A 23,854-nucleotide genomic window follows, 5' to 3' on the forward strand; every position below is an offset into this window, starting at 1 on the left:
GCGCAGTGTATTGGGATTCGTCATGTGTGGCATATGCGGAGACGGAACGCGGCGTCCGCACTCGCATCCGCATCCTGCTGGCATTTACAGTGTGCTAGAAAGTGTGTGTGTATATGTGTGTGTGTGTGTGTGCCACTTACTACTTTGCAGACAATTAGTTTCGTAAGCAGTTTTTCTATTCTTTTGAACTTTAAGTTTTGTCGGCTGCGCTTTCAATTCTGCCTCGCCTTTTACTGTGTGCGAGTGTGCCTGTGTGTGTGTGTGTATGAGAGTTGACTTATCAACTTGTTTGTATACTCTACAGCTGGCACACACACTATTCTCTATCTCAAACGCACAAAGACAGCAGTTGCCGGAAGACAATGAATGAAAATTGATTCGCAGCTCCCTTTCGCAAAATGAATCGAAAATGAATCGAAAATGAAATGGAACGTGACCAAATTTGGCCACATGTCAATATGCTAATGATTCTTCTGCTGCTGCTGCTGCTGCTGCTGCCAATATGCCGCAGGCTGTGTCTGTGTCCCATTGCCGCGCCCCTAAACCCAAGCACCCCGTGCAGCGACCACCGTCTCCGCCGGACACCATGTTCCGTTTGATTATTCTGCTGATTTTTTTTTGGAGCGGGTCCTGGGTACTTTCGTGTTAAAGGCTTTAAATAGAGATTTCCGGATACGGGCTGCTGCCACATTTGCCTGCCGAGCTGCCCAAAAATTTGACAAGCTATGCGCCAGGGTTGCCATGTTGTGTAATTGGCGGCCGAAACGAATTGAAACGGGAAATCGCAAATAAATTGAATGAAACGTGCCACCGTGCGGGGCGTAAAGCATGCGCTAAATGCTAGTGTGCGTGCATGTGTGCTCGTGTGTGTGTGTGTGTGTGTGTGTGTGTGTAGCTGCTGCTGTTGACCACAAAGTGACGTTTCCGTTTCCGTATCCGTGATGCGTGTGTGCATGCAGCTACATATGACACTGTCTGCCTCGCTCTCTCTCTCTCTCTCCCACTCTCTCGCTCTCTCGCACTCTCGCTCTCACTGTTTCACTCTGCTTAAATATTTGGCTTGAAATGTGTCGCTCACAAGCCCAAAAACTGGCAACAGGGCTGGCGGCTGCCCGGCCGCCATCAAAGCAGCTGCCCATTGCCCGCTCATCCTGGCAATATCCTGCGGGCAGCTGGCACCTGTACAAGAATTTATGCTGTCGCGCGTTCCCGCTTATTTCGCTACAATACCCGGCTCACCATTACCAACACCTTCCCGTCCCTGCCCACCAACTAATTTCTTTGGTTTACGCCAAATGCAATGAAAATGCTTTTTGTGCCCGCGCTGCATTCAGAATCGAAATACCATAACGAATCCGTAGCCTCCACTGGTAACCGCAATAGTCCAGCCGTTCTGCCGGAACAGGTGGCGAGCGGGTGGGGGGGTGGGGGGGAGGGGTCGTGTCGTGTGCTGAACGATTGCGGTCGGCAGCTGGCCTGGTCGGCAATATCAGACGCTTTGTTTGGCTGTGCTTTCTTTAAATGCGGTAAAAACAAAAACAGAGAACAACACGAAAACAATTGAACGACACGTAGATACCACGCATTAAGTAGTTAGCTACTGCCGCAGCAGTGGATTTGCCAAATGGACTCTTTTGTCTGCAGCAGCACACAGAAGCAGAGGATTGAAGCGATAAGGAAAGAACAAAGAGAACGGAAAAGAGCTGAAGACAGATTGAAAGGCGTACAAATGAAAGAAAAGCGTAGGGAAATGAATGCTGGCAAGGGGAAATGGCATAGAGAGAAAGAGGAAAAAGAGAAAAATCTGGATATGGACTGGATGGAATTACCAAGTCAAGTTTCCAGGAAATGGGCAAGTAAATAGACAAATAGAGCTGCGAAAACTACAAGCTATTTTGGAGTTCCACATATTTTTGATGCAGCACAATTAAGAGCGCGAAAAGAACTCAGCTTCCTGTTAAACGAACCGGTTCAAGTTCGGAATTCCAATGTATTTTTACCCAGACTCGCACCTTAAGCCGAAGCAGCCCAACAAACACAGTCGCAACGCCACCCAAGCTGAACAATTTCTGCTTTAAATAGCTGCTGGTTCAACTGCAGAAACATTCCGGACAGACCCAGGCTCGAGGCATTCATATCTTCGCCCCTTTTCATTTATTTAATCATATTTGGCGAATGCCAATTCCGGATTAAAATGTGTAGCAAAGCTTTCAGCAGAACGGACGATTGCACTTTTAATTTGATTTTATTCAAATTTTGAAAAATTTAACAAACCAAGAAAAACAAGTTGCCGAACCATTGCAGGGAACTGGTTCGCGCCAAATAAAGTTTTTCTTTTATCTTTCTCAACTCATTTGTTGACTATTTTGTCACGAAATGTGTCACGCTTTGAGGAAGACAGCTCCGATCAGATAAAGCCCATATATGTCCTTCATATAGCCATGTCGCTCAGTCTTAAAGCTATAGCAATATGTTGCTGGAATCGGCCAGATGGGGGGTAAGCGATTTACTTCATGTGTGAAAGAGTATTTGGCTATTCAAATTTGACACTCACAAGTTTTACAATTGTGTAAGCAAATTCATATCCAAATCGGATAACTATTATGCTATGCTCCAAAGTCAAAATCGTTTTGTGTCCTTAAATATATCCACGCCGGACTCTGCAATTGCCAGCGGCAGAATGCTCTGCGAATATCTGCTAAGTAAGGTATTTAGGGTATTTAATCTTCGGCGTGCCATTCATTGTTGATGGTTTTTTTTTTTTTTTTAATTTAACCCAGAGCTATTCTTATATCTCTCAGTCGTAATTCCTTTGGCAGAGTTTTATTTTGTTCGCTTTTATTTCGTGCAGTTTCTTTTTGTGCGTATTACGAAAGCAGCTGCGACCGCTGTGCAAACAAAGTGCAGTGTCCGGCACACACACACGCACACACACACACACACACACAAACAACTATATGTATAAAACATACCACACTGTTTTTTAAAAGAATGACTTCTTCTTTTGTTTTTTTTTGCCTTTCGCTTACTACATTCATTGTTTTCCATGAATGAACAGCTGCTAGCGCCAAAGTGTGACAAAGCGAGTGAGAGAGAGAGAGAGAGAGAGAGAGGGAGATAGAGAGAGAGTATATATGGTGTCTAGGGGGCGTGGCATGGCCAGGCACAGGCGAGGCACACAATGCGAAAAATTAATTCTCGCAAATGCGTTTACAATTGCGTAATAGTCAAGTTACTCGACGTACTTGGTGTGCGGAGAGGGGTTGGCGGGGCTGCTCTGCGGCTGACTAGCAGTTGCATTAAGCCATAAGCTGCAACAAATGACACACACACACACTCATACACTCACACACACACACGCTCACACGCTCTCGTGCTGCCGTCCTTTTGTGGTCGACGACAGCCGCCCAAAAAAGTATGCTATGATATTTTCCTTAGATTTATTTAGTTTGCTTGAACTTATTTTATTTGCAGAAGACAAGATTGCGCTGGATAATGCCTCCTTTATGTCCACCAATGGAAGATACACATTTTGGATTGTGGACCAGCGTTTCGTTTACAGCTTTACCGCCTGGAAGAAAGATTTACGACAGTTTTCAATGCTCATAGCCGCATTTTTGCCTTGCTTTGTGGAACAGAGATATTCAGGTATTATATATTTATATTATATTAAACATGACATAAATATTGTGCTCTGGCGGAATGTGTTATCGCCACATTATCGCTTAGGCTGGTACAAAGGCGATGCTATTCATGTTTTACCCCGTAGAATGTTTGAAAATGTTGTTCGTTTGGCAGAAGACGGCTCCGAAGCCGCATAGCATACATATGCTTGATCAGTAGCAGCAGCCGAGTCGTTATAGCCAGGTTCAACTGTCTGTCTGCCTGGTAGGGGTGTGTCTCGCTGTTAAAAAAGCTTATATGTGGAAAGCGATCAAATGTAATCAAATAGTAAGTATTATTATAGAAAGTGGCAATATTAATGATCAGTCGGATAATAAGATTTTGCTTGAACAATGTTTTAACGATATCTAGACCAAAACTTTGGATTTAATTGTATTTAATTGCATGTTGTTAAATGGTTAAAAGAGGACAACCTGCAGGAAATAAGGCTTAAGATTGAAGGCACTGCTAAGTCTATTGATAAGAGTGCTTTACTTTTATCCCCTTTCTTTTTGCAAACTCTCAGTTTTTTAACTCGCTTCTCAGCTATCGCCATGGCCTCTTCTAGGCGATAAGCAATAAAAGCTGTGCCCTTGCTAATAGCATGCCGCCGAATTCGCAAGGTAAAAGCCATTCTTAAAGCATATTCTTGCTCTGCATAATGCCATTTGACTTTTGTGCTTTTCATTAAACTGTAGTTAAACACTTTCAATTATTGACACACTATCTCTCTGGCTAAAAGCTAATTGAAAGCCTAAAATGGTTGGTGTGTGCGTGGTTGTGCATGTGTGTGCGTGTGTTTGCGTGGGTGTGTGTGACTCGAAATACGCATAATTTGCATTGTTGCTTGGCTCTTAAGAACCCGCCCGCTTGTCGCCCGCCCCTTGTGCGGTTAACCTAATTTGCTTTAATTAACATTGCCGCATATTAAATCTCTCAAACATTGCGACACTCGCACACACACACACAAACACTCGCACACACACATACACACCCGTACACACACAAAGGTGTTTAGTTCGCTTTTCAATTAAGCTGCGCACATATTTTTTCTTTTCATTTTTCCCTGCGTTCGCTTTTTATTTGCTTTCGTTTTTTATCCGCCCGCTTGATGTTGTTGTTGTTGTTGCTGCTCATCGCTTGTCAAATGGTTTCTAATTACAAACAGCTGCCACGCCCCTCTGGACGCCCACTTGACTTGGTTGACTGACTTAATTACAAATTGCATTATTTATCGTGCAACAAAGTTCGTCAAACTGCAACGCGAGGCAGCTCTCGGGTTGCAGCAGCAGCAGCTCAGAAGGATAATCATCAACATTTCGAATGTGTTAATGCAATTTGTGTGCGAGTGTGAGCTTACGTGTGTGTCTGTGTGTGTGTCTGTGTGTCTGTGTGTGTGTGTGTGTGTGTTAATGGAGCAAATGCAGCCTGGCGCAGGGGGGGCCACATCACTGGGTCGCATCATCAAATATTCTTTTATGGTATGCGAAGGGGTTAAGCAGCAAAAAGTTGCAAGTTGTGCGACTGTTTGCATGATTACGCTACAGTGTACACTCATTAATGTGCGACATTGTTTGCACAATTCGCCAGAGCTTAACTATTGTTATATAATAGTATAATTGACAAGTGCAGGCATTTCATTTTGGACTCTGCCTGGACCATGGGCATGTCATGAAATCTTTACAATTTTCATGTTCACACATTTTCGCCACATTGGAATGAAATATTTGCCTTGAGTAAGGAAGTGAGTTTACCAAAATCATTGAAAACACACGACCAATAAATTTATGAGCTATCGGAAATGAGTTTAAGCTCGTTCTAATGATAATTTCATATTGATTTATTTGTAATCTTTTTGATGGAATATTTCCACAAGTGAATTGTCGCCTGCTTTCGAGCTTCTAACCACTGTGAAATAAGGCTTTTAGTTGTAATCATGCAAGGCTTTATAAATGTTTTCTTTTCTTTTCAATTTAAATAAATTCTCTTTTGGAGCGAGTTGACGCTTTGCCAGTGTTGCCTGTGCCAGCAGCATGCACAATAAATATTTGCACAGATTTGAAAGGGTTGTTGATGTCGTGCAACTTTTGGACGCGTCTGTGGGACAGCCGCAGCCTTAAAGCTGTAGGTACCACACACACACATACACACACACACACACACGCATGAGCATGCATATGTAATATGCTGACGATTTGAGCCGCCTTTTGTCTGTGTGTGTGTGTGTGTGTGTGTGTGTGTTTGTGAGCACGTTTGTGGTTGTGCCCAAGTTGATTAAAATCCGCATCCCATCGTAGCCTCAGCCCCCCTCCAGCCAACCCCTTCCGCCTTATTCCACCTTTTTAGTCAGTCAGTCAGCCAGATACACACTCGCGCACACACACCTGACTTTGCATATGTGTGTCTGTGTGCTTGTGTGTGCCATGCGAATGTGACTGCTCTCTTTGCCCTGGCAGCTCACACAGTGACCCAAAGGCGACACGCAAATGAAAGGAACGCAAAGACTCAGCAGAGGCGCCCAAGCAAAGGACCGCACGCATCCGTTTCGGCAAAGCCAACTCAAGCGATTCGTTAGCTTTGCTTGGCAACAGAGAGTACCAAAAGTTCCAGTGCATAAAACGGCAAAGCAAACCATCTTGTCTAGCGTTATCAAAAGTTAACTTCAAGTGCGCCGCCTCGCAGCTGGCTGGAGGCAGAGTGGTTCAACTATAAGAGCTCCAGTAACAATCTATTGTGTTAGAAAAGCAGCTTTTCGTATGCAAAACGGCTCATAACAAAGTTGCTTTTGGTGCAACATTGGCTAACTGATATTTCTTTAGTTGTACAAATTGCTTTATAATGTATATAAACATGAATCATTTCGGTTCAGTTGAAACGAGTCAAAAGGCATTTGAATCGATTGAAATATTTAATGACAAATTTCGAATTGGTTCCATGATGGTTCAGAGATACATGTTTGATCAATAGCTTCAATAAATCGGCTATTGATTCATTTGCATTTCGAATCAACTTTACTTTTGACGCTCATTGAACTGGTTCATGTTCAGCCATTCACATTGGTTTAACAGCGCCGCAATTTCCCATTTTTTTAAATATTTTTTTCAACCAACTTTATGACAAACTTTGGTTGGGTATCCACTAAAACTGCGTTTAGTGCTTGTCTTCACGATTGCCGGTAAATCTTAAAAAGTGTTTCTACTTCACATTCTTCACATTTGATTTGTTTTTGTCTGTTTCGTTCTTGTGTGAATTTTACAAATGAATGAAAAGCCTGAGAATTTGACACTGCCAAGAAATGGAATGTGGATAGGACGCCTGTCTGAGCGTGCCAAGGCAAAATATTTGCAAAATATTAAATATATAAATATTAAAGGTTGCTTCTTTGTGCAGAATCCTTTGAGAAAACACTGCAAGCAGTAAAGACTATAAATATTTACATAGGAATTCCATTGTTGATTGCTCCGCAAGTGTATATAAATATATATGCTCTGTTCCTTATATATATATATATATATATATATATATATACATATAATTTATCGAATTCGAATAATAGTTAAAAAACTTTGTTAATAGCTACAGAAAACTACAGAGGTATCGAGCGCATTCAATAATCGAGTGGAGTAATCAATTCATTTCAAACAACTGTCTTTGCCATTCTGACTTCCTACTGCTCCTACGATTTGGACATTTAAGTTCAATCGCGTTTTTGATCTGTAAGCCGGATCAGTAGTGCTTAAGATAGCCTCTTGAAATGGTTCAACGCAAGGTAATATTGCTCGGGGGATAAATGTTCGCATATTAAACCTCTAAGCCGTTCTCTATAAAAGCTGTTGGGCATAAAGTTAGCTTTAGTCAATGAGCTGTGAACCAGTTCACAGCTGGCTCGCCAGTGGTTCAGTCAGCATATGAACGGCTTTTGTCAACGTAACTAAATAAGCCATACGCCTGATGCCTGGCATGTGAACTGCCATAATTCCTGCCTATAAAAGCAGCTGCCCAGCCTGACATCGCGTTCACAGCTCGTTTCGGTTCGGTTCGGTTCGGTTCGGCATAAGTGAAATGAAGCCCGTCTCGGTGTGTGGCTCTTGCAGGTCACCTTAATTATGGTCACAATTAACAGTTGGAAATTCGCTGGGCGCTGCATTTGGACTAGATGCAACGTGCCGCATCCCAACTCTCTCTTGCCATTCACTTGCGGGGACACATTTCATTTCATTTGGCATGACCTGACAGAGGCTATATATATATATATGTGACCGTGTCTGTGTATGGGTGTAATCTCATTACAAATTCAAATTCGCTGCTGTGCGTCAACGTTGGCCTCTCGAGCTACCCCTGTCCACGCCCACAATCCCCATGTCAACCTCTCTCAGTGTGGACATGGCAAATGCTGCAACCGCGTTGTCACTCAATTATGTGCCATGTGTGCGCGACATAGCACACTTTTCAACACTATCCAAAGATGATGCCACACGGCGCAACACACGATAACGGCGTGCAGCAAGACCAGTAGCAGCAGAAGGAGCAGGAGCAGGAGCAGCAGACAGAGAGACAAATGAGCTGCTGGAGAACTGAAGAGCTTAAATGGGCGGTGGTTGAGCGTTGAACGTTGGCCTCTGACCAGACGACAACGCTTCAATGGATTTGCATACGAGTGCAAATCGGAGATATCTGAGTAGCTAATTAGAATGGTGGCTAGTTTGTGGTGAAGTGGCTCGACGGGAAGCACGAATTGGCTTAAGTAGTTTTCATTAAGAAACTGGCAGCAGTTCTTAAGATTAAATTAAGCTGGGTATTACAAGAGATATGCCTGAAAGTACACGACTATTTGATCGCAAGTTAACTGAAGGAATTTAAAAGATATACAGGCAGCGAGAGGCAAAGGAAGGGAGAGAAAGAGAAAGAGAGAGAGTGAAAGAAAAACCTGAAAGCGGGTTTGAGGAAGAGCGGGAGAATGTTAGAAAAATAAAATATGATCAATGGAAAAGAAATATGATAAGAGAGAAAAAGAGATCGAACATATGAGCTTAAATTAACTGAAGAAGTAGAAAAAATAGAGAGAGACAAAAAGAGAGCGAGAGAAAGAGATGGAAAATATATTTCAAAATGACATGTATTTTTTCTCTAATGGAAAGTGTATTTGCGTAAGAGTGGGAGAAAAAAGTAGAAACAAATTGAGAGAAAGAAGTCGACGGAGAGAAAGAGCGAAAGGCAAAGAGATGGAGAGAAAAAGCGAAAGAGAGAGAGAGAGAGAGAGAGAGAGAGAGAGAGAGAGGGACAAGAAAAAAATATTTAAAAATTACACATGCATTTTTTTAGGTGAAAGTGGGTTTCAGTTAGAGCAAGAGTAGGACAGAGAAATCAAGTATAAGATATAGGAAGAGGAAGAGGAAGAGGAAGAGAAAGGGAAATGTATGGAGTAAGAAAGTAAATAGAGTAGAGTGTGCACAACACTAAGACTTGCCATCCTATCATTATAAAACTTATAATTTAAGCAAAAAAAAATCCTTTTTGGATTCATGAGAATCGCATAGCAGGGCGTGAAAAATTTCTTTATTTTTAATTTGCAACACAGCGGGTAGACGTATTCAAAAGAACTCGGCCTGCCTTTCCTGTAAGAGACAATTCATACATAGAGACAGCATTTAAATATACCTATTCCTACTACTTTGAGCGCCGACTTGCACCCAGCGAAGCGGATTTCCGCATTCGAATTCCGTTTCGAATTATTCTGCAAATATGTTGAAAGTCGAGCGAATAAAAAACAAATGGTTGCAAGCGACAGTACACAGAATTCTTGTGAAAACATGCGAAGCATTTAAATCTCAAATATATATGTATCTTGCGTTCCGAATTCTTTATTATCCGTAAACAGATTTCGTTTGCTGCTGATTGACAATACTTTTATTGATTTCGGAGAAATTTCGAGCTGCGAGATTTATGCCTTTTCAGAGATAATCGAATTACAATAAAAAATGCCCAGCATGGAATTCAATATGCGACGGCACGCACCAATGAAGTTTTTGTAAAATTAAAGTGAAATATTTCTATACCCTGTAAACATTGAAAAGGGCTACGAAAGGGTAATGTGTGCTCCGGCAACATATAGCATATATGAATATTCTGGTTCAGATCATAGCATATATTAGGTAGTCTATCGAAATTTACAAAGGCTAGATACATTCAATTTGACATATATTTATATTCTTACACATCAACCAATCAACCATATCGCTTCACATTCTTACAATATATCGATAAATATCGATATCGAGTCATGGTCTTTACTGCATAACTCTAAGATTATAAGAGCTTTATTCACCAATTTTAGCATGAAGGCTTTATTATGGCATATACAGACCAACCGCATTTCACTTTTGGAATATCCCCGCCCATTTATCTAAAAAGGGGTAGAGCCTTGCGCTTTGGTATATGCACACATTTGGCTGCCATATTTGAGCCTTGAGAATGTCATGGAGTCCGAACTGTTAACAGCACAGACGACAGCTCGACGCTGTTAGAGGGTATCTGTACGTTGTTCATTTGCGTTTTATTTAAATGTTTGGTATTTGTTATTTTGCGCTGGCATAAGTTGGGATTGTCGAGGGTTGAAGGGCAGTCGCGGCCCTTTCGGCTTCATCATTCGCCACTTGGCAGCTTTATATCATCCCTCATTCCCGGTTAACTGATGCATCTAATTTGCAGCTGTTGTCGCTGCCGCTGTCGCTGCCGCTGCTGGCGCTGGCGCTGCTGCTGCAGTTGCTACCTCGGCTGCAGATGAGAAGAAAACTTACGGAGAATTTGCATTTGCTGCTTGGAAAAATGTTTGCATTTACTTTGCGCCGTGCGCAACCTAACTAATGGCAACAGTGGGGCAGCGTCTCACGCTCTGCCACTCTCCACCGACGGAGCTCCGTGAGGGGGCTGCTCCTTGTGTTTGCTTGCTGCGCCGCATGCTCGTTAATTTTGCAGCATTTCCGCTAGCAATTTGGTGGCAGAGTCGCCATTGCTAGCGCCGTCCTTGACGTCGTCGTCTAGTGGAAATATTACGTATACGCTGTGCAAAAAGCGCCAACCGGAAATGCAGGAAGCGGATATTACACGCTCCAGAAAACACACAGCACAGCGAGTCGCACGGCAGTCGAATAATATGCTCACAGATATGACTTTTGATGACAAGCGGCAAGTCGAAGGGTTGCGGAGGCTGGGGCTCGGGCTCTGAGGCGCTGTTGTTGTTGTTGTTGTTTTTGTTTGTTGTTGTTGTTGTTGTTGCTGCGGCTGCTACAGCTGCGTTTTATGCATTTTTCGTATTTAGACAGCTGGGCAATGTTGAAGCTGTTAACTTGAGCGTCGTTTCGCTGTCTTTTCAATACCCCGTAAACTAGCAATGTGCAAATGGGGCGTATTGTTTATATGAGATGTGAGTGAGCGGAAGCAACTTATGGGGCACCAATCAGGTGTAAATATATGGATATATACCATTCGAATGAAACTCTTATATATATATATATAAATAGTTGCTACTAGATATATTTCCTGTATTCTCCGATATATGTGTATAAATATACTTTCTGTATTTATTGAGAGTTTTATTCGAATGCAGGCACAAAATAAATGCGCTGTTTATAAAATTGTTGGAAGTATACTTAATATAGCTTAAGCAAGTTGCTACAAGAAAAGTGGGTCTCTTCTTACCTAATGTCGTGTATATATATACATTCATATAAATATACGTAGATATGTTCGTGTGTACAAGCTAGCCGAAGCATGAACTGAGCTAACAGCTTCAAAGTGCCTCAAATGCAATAAAAACTATGCAATTTAGTACAAAATAATTGATAGCAACATATTCTGCTTTTTATGCTCGCATATACAAGCATCCTGTCAGGAAACACAATCAGAAATGGTTCAATTATGCGTATACTTAATGTATTTAGTTGAGGCCAGTATATATGTATATTTTACAAATATGTTTACTTATACCTTTGCCCAGTAGAAAATGACAAACGGAATTAAAGCGCAATTGACATAAGTAAAATTCAGGCGTGCCATATGCGCGTCTTATCAGGTTTCTGTACCTGTCTCCGGTAGAACCTTAAGCGACTTTAGCGGATATTCAAATTCGTAGCTCTTCAAAACTCTAAATGACTATAAGTACGAATTTAAAAAGATATAGATAGATAAATAGATAGATAGACAGATAGGTAGATAGATAGATAGATAGATAGATAGATAGATAGATAGATAGATAGATAGATGGATAGATATATAGATAGATAGATAGATGGATAGATATATATATAGATAGATTGGCAGGTAGGTAGATAGATAGATAGATATAAGATATTTTGGGCATGTGAATAAATATTGAAATCACAATTATTTATTTCAGAAACGACCTGATTTTTCGAAAAATTGTGATGTAAGCCCTTGTCAATTCGGTAAGTGCAGCAAAAATCTAAGAAATTATATACTTTTCAAAAACTTTAAAGCATAACTTTAAGCAAAGCTCGGTTAAATGCGGCTCGATCTTCGCAAGATATGGCATTTCTGACTCGCGCAGCTCTGTAGAATGGATTGCAATCGAATACTTATTTATATTTTTAAATTTACCAATTTTTGGCAAAAGTGCTGATGTAATCCCTTGGTAAATTTAGGAAAAATTGTCAAAATTTGGAAATTAATGTTCTGTATGTCAAACGTTAGTCGTGATTTGCATGAGTCCAAAATGGTATATCATTCGAAATTCGGACTTTATTTACCCGCGATATTCAAAGAATCATCAAATTTTGTTGATATCCGGAATAGGATTTTGGCAAAATTGTTATCTGAACTTTAATTTCATCAAATTAACCTATAAAAACTGGTGCAATAGTTAAGTTAAGATAAAAGAAGCAGGTGTCTTCGTGGATTTTTTAATATATTTTACACCTGTCACCTGGGCAACCTTAAAGTCGGATACTCGCACGTAATCCCAACAGCAGCGAGTTCTATGAATGTCTGTGAGTTTCTTGTGGATTAAGCGCTCTCTCTAGACTGTTTGTAGAGGGCATCTGTTAGTCGAGTACGCGTTCAGCTTGTTGTTCAATTGGAGCGTGCACAATGGGCATGGGATGGTATGGTTTTTCTTTTTTTTTCTGTGTCTGGCTGGGTTTGTCTGTGCAATTGTTGCGGGAATTCAATATTTTCCAGACAATAGATCAAAGACAGGAAATGGCTCGGCAACGTGGTTGGCAAACATTTGCACTAACTTACCTTTCAGCTGAAAGACTGACAGAATATAAAAACTCGAGAATGCTTTTTTTTTTCGTGTAAGATTTCTTTGCTTTCTTTATTGAACATAATAATTTGTTGTTGTTGGTTTTTAATGCTGGCTCATTTGCTTTTTAAATGTTTGTCTCTTGCTTAAGTTTAAATTTAATTTATTTAGGTTTAATCGTTAAGGTTTTCTCATTTTCTTTTTATTAATGCAACTTTTTAAACTTTATTTCAATTTTTTTTTCCTTTTCTTTTTTCTGTATTTTTTGTTTTAATTTTATTTTAGAATCGTAGCGTATCCATATGCATAAATTTATTTTTATTTGTATATTCTTGATTTTTTTGTTTATCAATTTGTTAGCTTTTGCAAAAAAAATGTTAGCCATAATAATGAACATTATTCTGTAGCTGTATCTTTAGCTTCGAATATATATATCTATATATACGCACATATCTAGGTCTGTGCGTATACTTATGTATATATGTGAAATGTTTGGCTGTGTATGTGCTCATTTATTTTTCTTGCATTTTTTAGTTGCTAATTAACATTATTGACAAAATATATTTATATATATTTATTCAAGTACAATATTTATAATTTTTAATTCAATTTTCAATTATTTTTCATTTAGGCTTTACACAAACATTTTTATTTTCTTTAAATATGCCTTGTCTGTGTGTGCTTTTGTGTGCGCGTGTGTGTGTGTGTGTGTGTGTGTGTGTGTGTGAATAGCTTTTTCAGCAGTTAAATAATTTAATTTTCCTTCAAGTTCTTGGGGTTGTGTGTGTGTGTGTGTGTGTGTGTGTGTCTGCGGTTAATTCAAATAAAATAATTTGCTCGTGCATGAATAAATGCTTAAATATAAATATTAAGTTGCAAAATTTAATATTTAATTTTAGTTTTGTATAAATTTAAAACTGTCAGCCATTTTCTATGTTTAATAAAAACATGTAAGTATTTTATTTTATTTTCATTATTATTATTTTTGTAATTTATTTATTAATTTACTACGCTTTATGCTGTATGCCATGCCCTTTGTATTTGACTTTTATTTAATACTATAAAAACTGCATTAATTTAAAATTATGGTTTTTTGTATTTTTTTTATGCCTTTTGCTGTGCTGCGTTTCATTATTTTAAAAGCTAGTTTTTATCATATTACAAAAAAAAAACATTTTTTTATATATTCATATATTTTATAATATAATTATTAATTTTAGCGTTATTTAATTTAAATATTTATATTTTTAATGTAAATTCTGCTTTGCTGTAGCTTTAATTATTTAATTTTGCGTCTTGCATATTTTGGCGGTTTAGTTAGTTTTTATTTTGTTTTAGGCTTCTCGTGTAATCAACATAAATTTCGTTATATTTAGATAGTTATTTTTTTGTTGCTTTTTGCTTTAAAATTAAGTACACACATACTTTTTAGCTAGTTCTCAATTTATGTACAACATTTAAGTTTCTAATAGTATTTAATTTATATGTTTTATTTCACTTTTTACGCATCATTTAATTATGCTTTTTGCACGTGAACTCAAAGGTATTAGATTAAATAATCAATTATTTGCATTTTGTATTCATTTAAGAGCATAGTTTTTCATTAGCATGCATTGTGCGATCTCTCAAATTATGTACATAAATAATTAGGCGAAAAAAATAGTGAAAAAAAATGGAGAAAATAATGCCACAAATTGCAACAATAAACACAAGCAACAATTTCAATAATATTCATAGAAATTTCTGCCATAAGCCTAGTTAGTAGTAATTAAGACCAAAAAATGCACAGCTAATTAACCAAGAATTTAACACACACACACACACTCAGATTCAAACACACACATGAAATAGAACCAATTTAAATTGTTGCATAATTATATTTTAATAATATTTTTAATTATATTTTTAAATTTCATAATTACGTTTGTTATTATGAATTTCTTTTGTTTTTTTTTTTTTTTGCAAGCATTTTGAGCTGCATTAAAGTTCAACTTTAAGTACATAAATTTTGGATGGATGCATTAGTCAGTTGATAAGTTACAAAAACTTAAGATTATCTCAAAAAAAAAAAAAAAAAAAAATCGGAAATTTTTAATAAGTTAATTAATAAATTTTTTTTTTATGTTTTTCTCTACACAACACAGCAAACATCTAGAATGTTGGGGGCTTATCATTTGGTTAGCTTTGTCTTTCTTGAAATTTCTTGTTATTTTTATAATTAATGCTTTGATTGCGGCCTTTTATAGCGTGCGGGGGGGGGGGGGGGGGGTTGGCCTTTAATACAACCAAATGTTAAGTTAGCTGTCTACATAGCCATATGTATATAGTATGCATATAAATATGTAACTAGATTTATGTACAAATCTAAACTGTTAAGTGCAATTGGCGACTTGGATGGACTTTTGGGGGAAACATTCTCATCATAGAAATCTTTGCATCACGAAATAATCATAACAAGAATTAATAATAAAAATCAATTGATATGCGCAGCCGCCGCAGCAGCAACAGCCGGAAGTGGGCACTGCAGTTAACCGTAATTTCGCAGTTGGCATTTCCGTTTCCCCTTAAAGCTGCGCTTCAGGCCGGTTGCGCTGTGTCTTACAGACAACCATAAGCATTTGATATACATATATTATAAAAACTAATCAAGAACTATATGTTTTTGCTTCAGTTAAATGTAAAGTGGACGTACGTGTTTAAGGTTTTAAGGAAGGTTAAGGTTTCGGTTTCTTTTCGTTTTTTTTTTTTTAAGCTAACAAAACTTATAGTTTGCTTTTCCACTCATTCGGACGCAATGAAAAGTGTTGCAAAACGGCAAAAAATACAATAAATTTTGCCAAGGTTTTGATTGGGCTTTTTTTTTTTGTTTTTTTTTTTTAATTGTGTGCGGTGCTACATTGCGGATGCGTGTTATTTATTATATATATTTATAAAAACGATATCCTCTGCCATTTTGCTAAGTTGCATATTTAATATATATATTATATGTTTTACCTGTTAAGTATTTATTAGTAGCTTTTAGCAGTGTTGATAAATTTTGAGTTATTTAGCTTGAGTTATTCCTCTTGAGTTTAGTTTTAGTTTCAACTAGTTTTTCATTTTGTATTTTTAGTAATTTTTTTTATTAAAATATCGCGTATTTAGCAAGTGCGCTGTTCGCGAATTCTTTAGCTTCGCATTTATTGCCACGGCATTTATAATTAAACTCATTTTTATGTAAATTATTTTGTTTATCTTTTAGCTTTTTTGTGACTCTGTTACTGTGCCACTTGTGACGTCACAAGCTTAAGCATTTTATTTGAAGCTTTGCATGTAAATATAAGTATTTAAAAAATTGGCTTCTCTCCTGTTGCACTTATCGTCTCTCGGCTCTGGCTTCTCTCTTTGTCGGGTTCATACATTTGGCCACTTGGTTTCATTTCTTATTTTTATTTTTTGCATTTCATTTCATTTCGTTTCGTTTCGTTTCGTTTACCTTCGTTTTGTTTCATTTCAAGCGTTTTCTTTTTTTGTTATTTTTGCTTACTTTTGTGTTTATCTATTTTGTGAGAACTTTTGCTACGTTATTATTAAAGTTTCTTTCTGTTCTTTTTGTTTTTAATTTTAATTTTTTATGCTTTCTTTAAGTTTTATTAACTGCTTATTGCGTTTTATAAACACTAACTCTTCTGTTTCTTGTCTGCACTTATTAAAACTACTCAACTTAAGCCGATTGCTGCTTGTTGTGTTCTTTCTTGTCTTCTAGTTTTTGTTTTTCTTATGTGTTTTTATTTAATATTTTTGCTTTTCTTGTCTCATTGCTGTAACTTAACGTACTACACGCCGTATAACTAGTAAAAAAATGTGTTTTGTTTTTCCGACTGGCTCACACCAAACATACTAGATAATATGCTATTTTAAGTAATACTAGACAAAAAAAAATATATAGTTTCGTTTGCATACTAGCCTAGAATTGTAAATGTCTATCGATAATAAAAATGAAAAGTAGAAAGAAACAAGTTAACACCCGAGCTCTCTTCAACGCTCTTAAGTACATCGTTGCGCTCTCTGCAGCTCTCATTTGAACTTGCCTGAACATCGCTCGCGGCGCTCTCGCAATTTTGATTCAGCTGTCCGTGTGTGTGTGGATGTGGAACGTGGAATGTGTGAAATGTGGAACGCACTCGCTGGTTTAGTAGCGCTGCTGATACTCATGATGCCAGCGATTAAAATCAATGTGGAACACAATTATGGAACCAGTTGACAGGCCAGCGAGCAAATATCTGTGAAAGAGCAGAGCGAAAAAGAGCAGGCAAAAGAGAAAGAAAAAAAGAGAGAACGGGAGAAAGAAACATTGGTTAGCAATGAGAAAGCAATGCAGGCGTAACTTAAATGAAGCTGGAATAACAACTCAAACTTACTTCTGATCGTGAGTGAGCGCCAGCGAGCGTATGCCCGCATTGCAGGCGGGGAAGGCATAGAGCGGTGCCAGATTGAAAGTGCGCCACACCTCGACAATGCCGCGATCGCCGGCGGTCATCAGATACTCGCCATCGCGCGAGAGCAGCATGCACTGCAACGAGTGAAAGAAAAAGAGAGAGCGCAAATGTAACCGAGTACCGAGTGTAACGAGTGCCGAGTGAATGCCTACCTGCAGATTGTCGTTGTGCGTTTCATGGCGCAGCTTCTTGCCATTGATGGTATAGGCCGCGACATTGCCCTTGTCATAGTTGATGACTATAAAGCCCTCGCGCGACATAGTTATCAGCTCCGGCGAGTGGAAATCAGCGGGCGGATCCAGCGAGCGCAGCAAATCGCCAAAAGTGGTGTGTATCAAAACGGGTCCATCTAGACGGCGAGAAAAATAGAAAAAAGAAAAGAAAAGAAATCGAGCGGAGGAGAGAGAGAGAGAGAGAGAGTGCGTGTGTTAGGCTAAAGTTGAGGCCGGCAGCGAGCTAAACTTACTCGTTGAACCCGAAACAACAAGCCCCAGCTCAGCACTGATCACCACCGAGGTGACTGCCTGCTCGTGACCCGTGAGTGTGGCGCGTGGCGTGGGCACATCCCCTTCACCGACAATGCTCTGGGTACGGGCATTCCAATGCCAGAGCAGTACCGTACAATCCGCCGAACCGGATGCTATATAGCAGTCCGAGGTAATGTTGCACTCGCTGCGTGCCATGCAGGTGACGACGCCAAAGTGGCCGAAGACGATTTGCACGATTTTCGCTGAGCACAAAGAGATGGGGAATTGGAAAAGGTTTGGGTTAAGGGCATTGAGATTGAGGCCAACGGTCTAGCCGACTCACCTGTCTCTGTGGCGAACACACGAAAACTGTTATCCCAGAAGCCGCAGGCAATTAGAAAACGACTGTCGACAGTGGTCACAAAGCAATTGGAACGAATCTTAAGCATTTGGCTAAAGTTGTCGCCCAAATGACGACGGCTGACCGCGTTGCTGTTGTTATTGGTGCCATGCACAGCTGTTGGGTGGAGGGGGGGGGGGGGGGGAGGGCCATTAATCAGAGTCTAAACAGACAGACAATTCAAGTTACTTACCCAACACTGGATCAATGGTCAGCGGCTGATTGGAGCCTGGCGATTGCGGCGACTCGGCATAGCTGGGACTCTGGACGGATGCGGTGTAATTGCAGTTCCAGCGATTCACCGCAAACTGATGACCAGCGGTCACGGTGACCACAGAGGGTAGCGATAGCTGAGGATAGGTGTTCGCCGAGATGTGTATGATGGGCGAGTTCTGATAGAACTTGAGCATCTGGCACAGATCCTCGGGCATGGCACTGAACATCATGGGCGACAGATGCATGGCGGAGCTGCGTGGTGGATGCGGTTCCATTAGCAGCTGGCTGGGTGTTTGCCCAAAGTTGCGTATTTGATTCTCAACAGCTTCGCGCATCACCGGATCGAGAACGCCGTCCAGCTCGACGCTGCCCTCGTAGGTGAGATAGTAGAACACGTTGGTGGCCCGGATCGCTTCCGGTCCGCGCTGCTTGTAGCCGAATATCAGATCGATCCACTGGTGCAGCTGGCAGGAGACGAACTCCGATTCGAGGGCCATGCGATTGATGCGCACAAACTCCTCTGGGGACTTGGCCCAAGGGGGTAGCTCAATGTCATCCACCAGGGCGCCGTCCTCGCGATGTCCCATCCTGTAGCCGGATGCATTGTAGAACATCTCAGGCAGGAAATACCATTCCGGTATCAGTTCCTTGACATCGGACGTATCACGCTGACAGTTCTTCCAGCTCAGCGATACGGACGAGAATAGCCGATCGGGATAATCAAATTTGCCGCCCTGCAGCGCCAGGAACATGGTCGTAAAGGGTTCCACGCGCACCAGCCAGGTAAGGGTGAATGCGGCCGTTGAGTAGTGGGTGCCATAGTGGAATGGGGGTATTGTATCGCTGTCCCAGCTCTCGTAGCGCTCCTCGAAATAGGCACGACGCGAAGGATTCAGTGCGCCAATTGGCTTGGACAGATCCCGATAGTTGGATGGCAGGCTGAGGTCCAGATCCTTTGAATCGTAATTGGTCAGCACCCAAGGGAAGATCGGATACTGGTTCAAATCGTTGTACGTGCGTCCGGCAATCGTATTGAGGAACATCAAGTACTCAAAATTGGAGATTTCGCGTCTCTGCCATTTTTGCGTCATGTTCGAGTTGCGCATCAGCTGGCGGGGTGACATCATGGAGGCGCGACGGGTCTGCGGTATCCCATACTTAATGCCAACGCCAACGCGTGGCAGTGCCTTGATCACCTTCTTGACGGTGTGCTGATCGGGAAAGGCGAACAGAATCGAGGTGCGGCTGGCCAAAAAGATCTCCAGTGCCACATTCTGCAGCAGATAGCGACGCGAGAAAATGGCGCGCACCTCGGAGAAGTACCATTTGCCATGCAGATGATCGCAGTACTTGAGTACCTCGGCATCGATCTTATGGAATTCCGGATGATCCTCATCCACCTCAAAGAACATTTCAGTGCTCGTGATGGAAACAGTGCCGGGCGCCACCAGGCCAGGCGCTATCAGACGCGCCTTGGTGCTGATATTCACGGGTCCGGTCAGATCCAGATCCAGTTCCCGATCCTCAATTAGCAGCTCGGCATCGTCCAACAACTCGCTGTTGTGCTGCGACGATGGATGTGCACGGGAGACCGCAATTTGCGTGTGGAATTCATCGCGTGTCTGCAAGATGGCATCCTCCGGTGCACCATTCTCTAGCGCCGCCTTGAGCGTGGCCTGGGGATGGGAGGAGCCACGTGGATTCTGTACCATGCGCTTGCGACGCCGAGCATCATCCTCCCAAGCGTCCAGTTTCCAGTAGGTGCTCTTCGCCAGCGGGCCCACACTGGCCGTTATGGAGCTCGTGATGGCGGCCATGCCGTTGGCATCGCCCCAGGCGCCATGCCGATTGCACATTATGTTGCGCACCTTCTCTAACAGCCGGCTGGCAATGACGTTGTCCCGTCGGCGAGCGGCTGTGATCAGATGATCGCACATGCGCTCCTCCTCGCGCCGTTCAAGAAGCGTCTGGGCGCACTGCGACTCAAAGTCGGCATGCTTTAGTACATCGTCGGCCCGCATCCGATTGAGAATGAACTCCGCCTCGTTGGCCACGCGCACAATGTGATCCTTCATGGCATGGGAGAGCAGGCGGCCCTCGTTGATCAGCTCGATGAAGGCGAGGCCAGCGTGCTTCTGCAGGCTGTTCTGCCACTCCTGCGAGCAGAGCAGCATCACCAGTTCGACGACAGAGTGTGAGTTCTTGAATGTGGTCAGTCCCTTGCCCTCCATCAGCAGCTCCTGGCCGTGCGAGCCGACCAACGTCTTGGAGAGGAACGGCGCAAAGTCAACCATTATCTCGCGCAGCAGTGGACACACGGGACCCAGAGCTATCTCCAGCTTTTGCGTGAGACTCGCCTCGCGCGACGGCGTCGTCAGCGGCAGCTGCGCCACCAGCGCCGGCGGCTTCATTGGCAGCTCATCGGGTCGCGTGCGCTGCTGCTGCGTGCCAGCAACTGTGCCAGCATTGCCGGCGCCAGCGGCAACACCAGCACCACCAACGCTATAGCCGTCCGGCACGCGCACCACCGATATTTCCGAGTCGGGCTTATCGCCACGCTCGCTGCCCACGGCCATGCCCACGCGCGAAACGCCCTGTTGTTGTTGCTGCTGCTGCTGCTGATGTTGCTGCTGATGTTGCTGCTGTTGATGTTGCTGCTGTTGTTGCTGCTGCTCGTGCTTGGCGCTGTCGCTGGCATCAACGAGGCCCACGACAATGCCGCCACTGGCCGCCGCCTGGACGGCTGCGTCCTCATTCAAATTGACATCCGTCCAGCTCTCGTCGTTCGAGTTGCTTGGCTTGTGATCATCGGCTAAAATATCGCTGGACGATTCGACTTCGGGTACTTCGTTTTCTGTCGAGTTCATGTTCAGAGACACCACATCCGAATCGACGCTCTAAATGGATCGAGTTTTAGATGCGAATAACACGAAATGTGAGATCAAAGTCAATGGAGGTTTTGGTGTAAAAGCATTTTATGTGGGATTCATCGAGAGGTGTTGCCAGTGCAATATATGTACAACAAGTTGTGCTCTGTGGGGTGAAGGGCGTGAGAGAGAGGTGCATTGGCAAAGCAGGTGCTAAGGCGACAAAAAGTGCTGTAGAACTATTTCCTTGGCTTGTATTTGCTATCGATTGTCGATAGTTTTAGCTATCGATACACTATTGACTCTCTATAATCGCCACTTACAGCAAACGCACCATCGCTAGCTCATAGGAGAGCTCATAGCTCATGACTACTATCGATTAACTCAATCATCGACTTTGGAATGACGGCCCTCTTCTAATCAATATTCACATTATCATATCTATCGTCATGTCGCTAATCACAGGCATCTCCCGACTTTAGCTTATCTGTTGTCTCGATAGTAGCTGCCATCGAACTTATCGATTGTCTAAAATGGTTCTCTTGGGCGTGCCCTGGTATTTAATCGCAGCGATAGTTATGCAGTGTGTGTGTGTGTTTGTGCGTGCTTATGTGTGCGTGCGTGTGTGTGAGTGTGTGTGTTTGTGTGTTTTGGTATCATTTGCGCATTAATTATGCACATTGAACAATAAATCAAAATTCCTGAGCGCAAGGCACAGCTCGTCCGCTTCTCAAATCCTGTTGACCAGCCACGTCCTCTCAACGTCCTTGTCAACACATGCATTTGTCAACGCCACGCACAAAATGTTATCAGCAGATCTATATGAAATACCCGTCACCCCTTAACCAAACCCACCGCTCCCCTCCTTCAAAATGCCCCGCCTGACCCTCAACCCTTTTGTGTATTGGGGGCTGTGATTTACATAAAAGGCAAGCCACAAGCCCAAACACCCAACCCCCCTATCCCCCGATTGGCCAACACTTAACAAATTTTGCTATTACGTAATTCAGCTCATCCGATAGGCATTAGGCAAACTGGACATAACGGACAGACGGCTTGTGTGGGGCATATCAGTGGTGCGTGGAAGCGAGGAAGGGCGGAGGAACGGGTTCAAAAGGATGGTCATATGACAGAATTTTGTTAAAACGTTTGACAAATGTCAACTGTCAAATACAAAAACAGCAAAACGGCACAAGTGGGTGTTCGCAGAGCTGTGTATGTGTGTGTGTGTGTCAGTATGAGTGTGTGTGTGTGAGTGTCAGTGTGAGTGTGTTGTGTGCGGGTGGGTGTGTGTGGCAGCTGTTGCGCCTACGCAATATGCTGCATATCCTGCGTATCCTTTTGCAGCAACTGAAATCAATCGCCTCTTGTTAGGTTCGGCTGAAAGCTCGAATAACACTTGCGGACTACGTTGAATACACAAACACGCACACGCGCACAACCACACACACGATGAGAAGAACGTGGTGAGGGAGGCGTGGCAGGGGATTTGCTGTATTAATAATGCAGGCAGTTCATTAAGAGCCCAAAACCGGAAGACGGCACGTCGTGAGCGTCACAAGATAAGAGCTACTCTGTGCGTAAGTGTGTGCGTGTGTCTGTGTCAGTGTGTGTGTGATTCGGCATTGTTATTCTAGTTGGTAACACTAATTGCATAACATATACATAGATATAAACATACATAAATCACAAGACACATACACAAACAAATCGAAGAGACACACAACAAATCACGTGGTGCACGCAGCCAAATCAAACTTGTGTGTAAGTGTGTGTGCGTGTGTGTGTGTGTGAGTTTGTGAGTGTGTGAGTTTGTATGCGCGGATTGGCGCGAAGATTGCTTAATGAATTATTGATTGCATTTAATAGCAATTCAATTCGTATTCTCCTTTAAAACAAACGAAAAAGAAGTTACAAAATAAATAAAAAACTGCAGCTGCCCGACTTGTAGATACCCTGCAATTATGATTCTTATAAAACAAGACGAAGGGCAAGTTTGGGTTTGGTATGCTGTTAGATTTAAGCTATAATATAATATAGAATACCATGTTGAAGTACCCAGCCAAGAGAACTCAAGAGGAAGATTAATCATCGATGAATAGAAATTTCTTGAGGTTTTCATTGGCAGAGTTAATTGAATTCATTCCATAAATGGGATATATGAGAGAGGAAGAGGGAGAGAGAAAGAGAGAGTGGGAGAGGGAACTAGCTTAAAGTGTAGGAATATTACAAATATATTAGTGGAATTCTAATTCAAATATCTGGATCTGATTATTGTCGACAGTTCAACAGAATTATCTAATTAAATAGATCGGCTGTGGGCATAGTATTGAGCTGTAGATATGAATATCTTCCACACTTCACATACGAAACTTATTCAAAAGTTTAACAAATTCACCAGAATACATATTGTCAAATTCCAAACTAGTTAAATATGCAAATAAGTTTCAGGTTCGATAAATATTTGGAGTATTTACTTGAACCGAAAAGATAAGCTGCAA

The 23,854-nt window shown here is 41.7% G+C and overlaps 1 protein-coding gene and 1 long non-coding RNA gene across 12 annotated transcripts in view; one reads left to right on the forward strand and one right to left on the reverse strand.

Moving 5' to 3' along the window:
• The window catches only part of LOC135440015 (uncharacterized), a 101,701-nt gene that overhangs the window by 55,609 nt on the left and 22,238 nt on the right, over positions 1 to 23,854 (forward strand). Inside the window, exons 1-3 of one of the 2 annotated variants that reach the window (XR_010438225.1) lie at positions 3,267 to 3,415; positions 3,475 to 3,648; positions 12,059 to 12,107. This is a non-coding gene — a long non-coding RNA (uncharacterized LOC135440015). Of the gene's footprint in view, positions 1 to 3,266; positions 3,416 to 3,474; positions 3,649 to 12,058; positions 12,108 to 23,854 lie in introns of those variants that run through there. The other variant, XR_010438224.1, reaches the window with a different exon arrangement.
• rg (rugose) overlaps positions 15,592 to 23,854 on the reverse strand; it is a 259,509-nt gene continuing 251,246 nt past the window's right edge. For all 10 annotated transcript variants that reach the window (XM_064698965.1, XM_064698960.1, XM_064698958.1 and 7 more), the window contains 6 exons: positions 18,464 to 21,383; positions 18,214 to 18,387; positions 17,870 to 18,133; positions 17,556 to 17,752; positions 17,326 to 17,477; positions 15,592 to 17,187 (listed from right to left, as the gene is read on the reverse strand). In XM_064698965.1, the coding sequence (XP_064555035.1) occupies positions 17,097 to 17,187; positions 17,326 to 17,477; positions 17,556 to 17,752; positions 17,870 to 18,133; positions 18,214 to 18,387; positions 18,464 to 21,383 (3,798 nt within the window). In that variant the 3' untranslated portion in view covers positions 15,592 to 17,096. The remainder of the gene's footprint in view (positions 17,188 to 17,325; positions 17,478 to 17,555; positions 17,753 to 17,869; positions 18,134 to 18,213; positions 18,388 to 18,463; positions 21,384 to 23,854) is intronic.

The sequence above is a fragment of the Drosophila montana genome, unplaced genomic scaffold (genome assembly GCF_035044405.1).
Source record: "Drosophila montana isolate Dmon_TW-CO22-7 unplaced genomic scaffold, ASM3504440v1 contig_786_1, whole genome shotgun sequence".
Classification (NCBI taxonomy): Eukaryota; Metazoa; Arthropoda; class Insecta; order Diptera; family Drosophilidae; genus Drosophila; species Drosophila montana.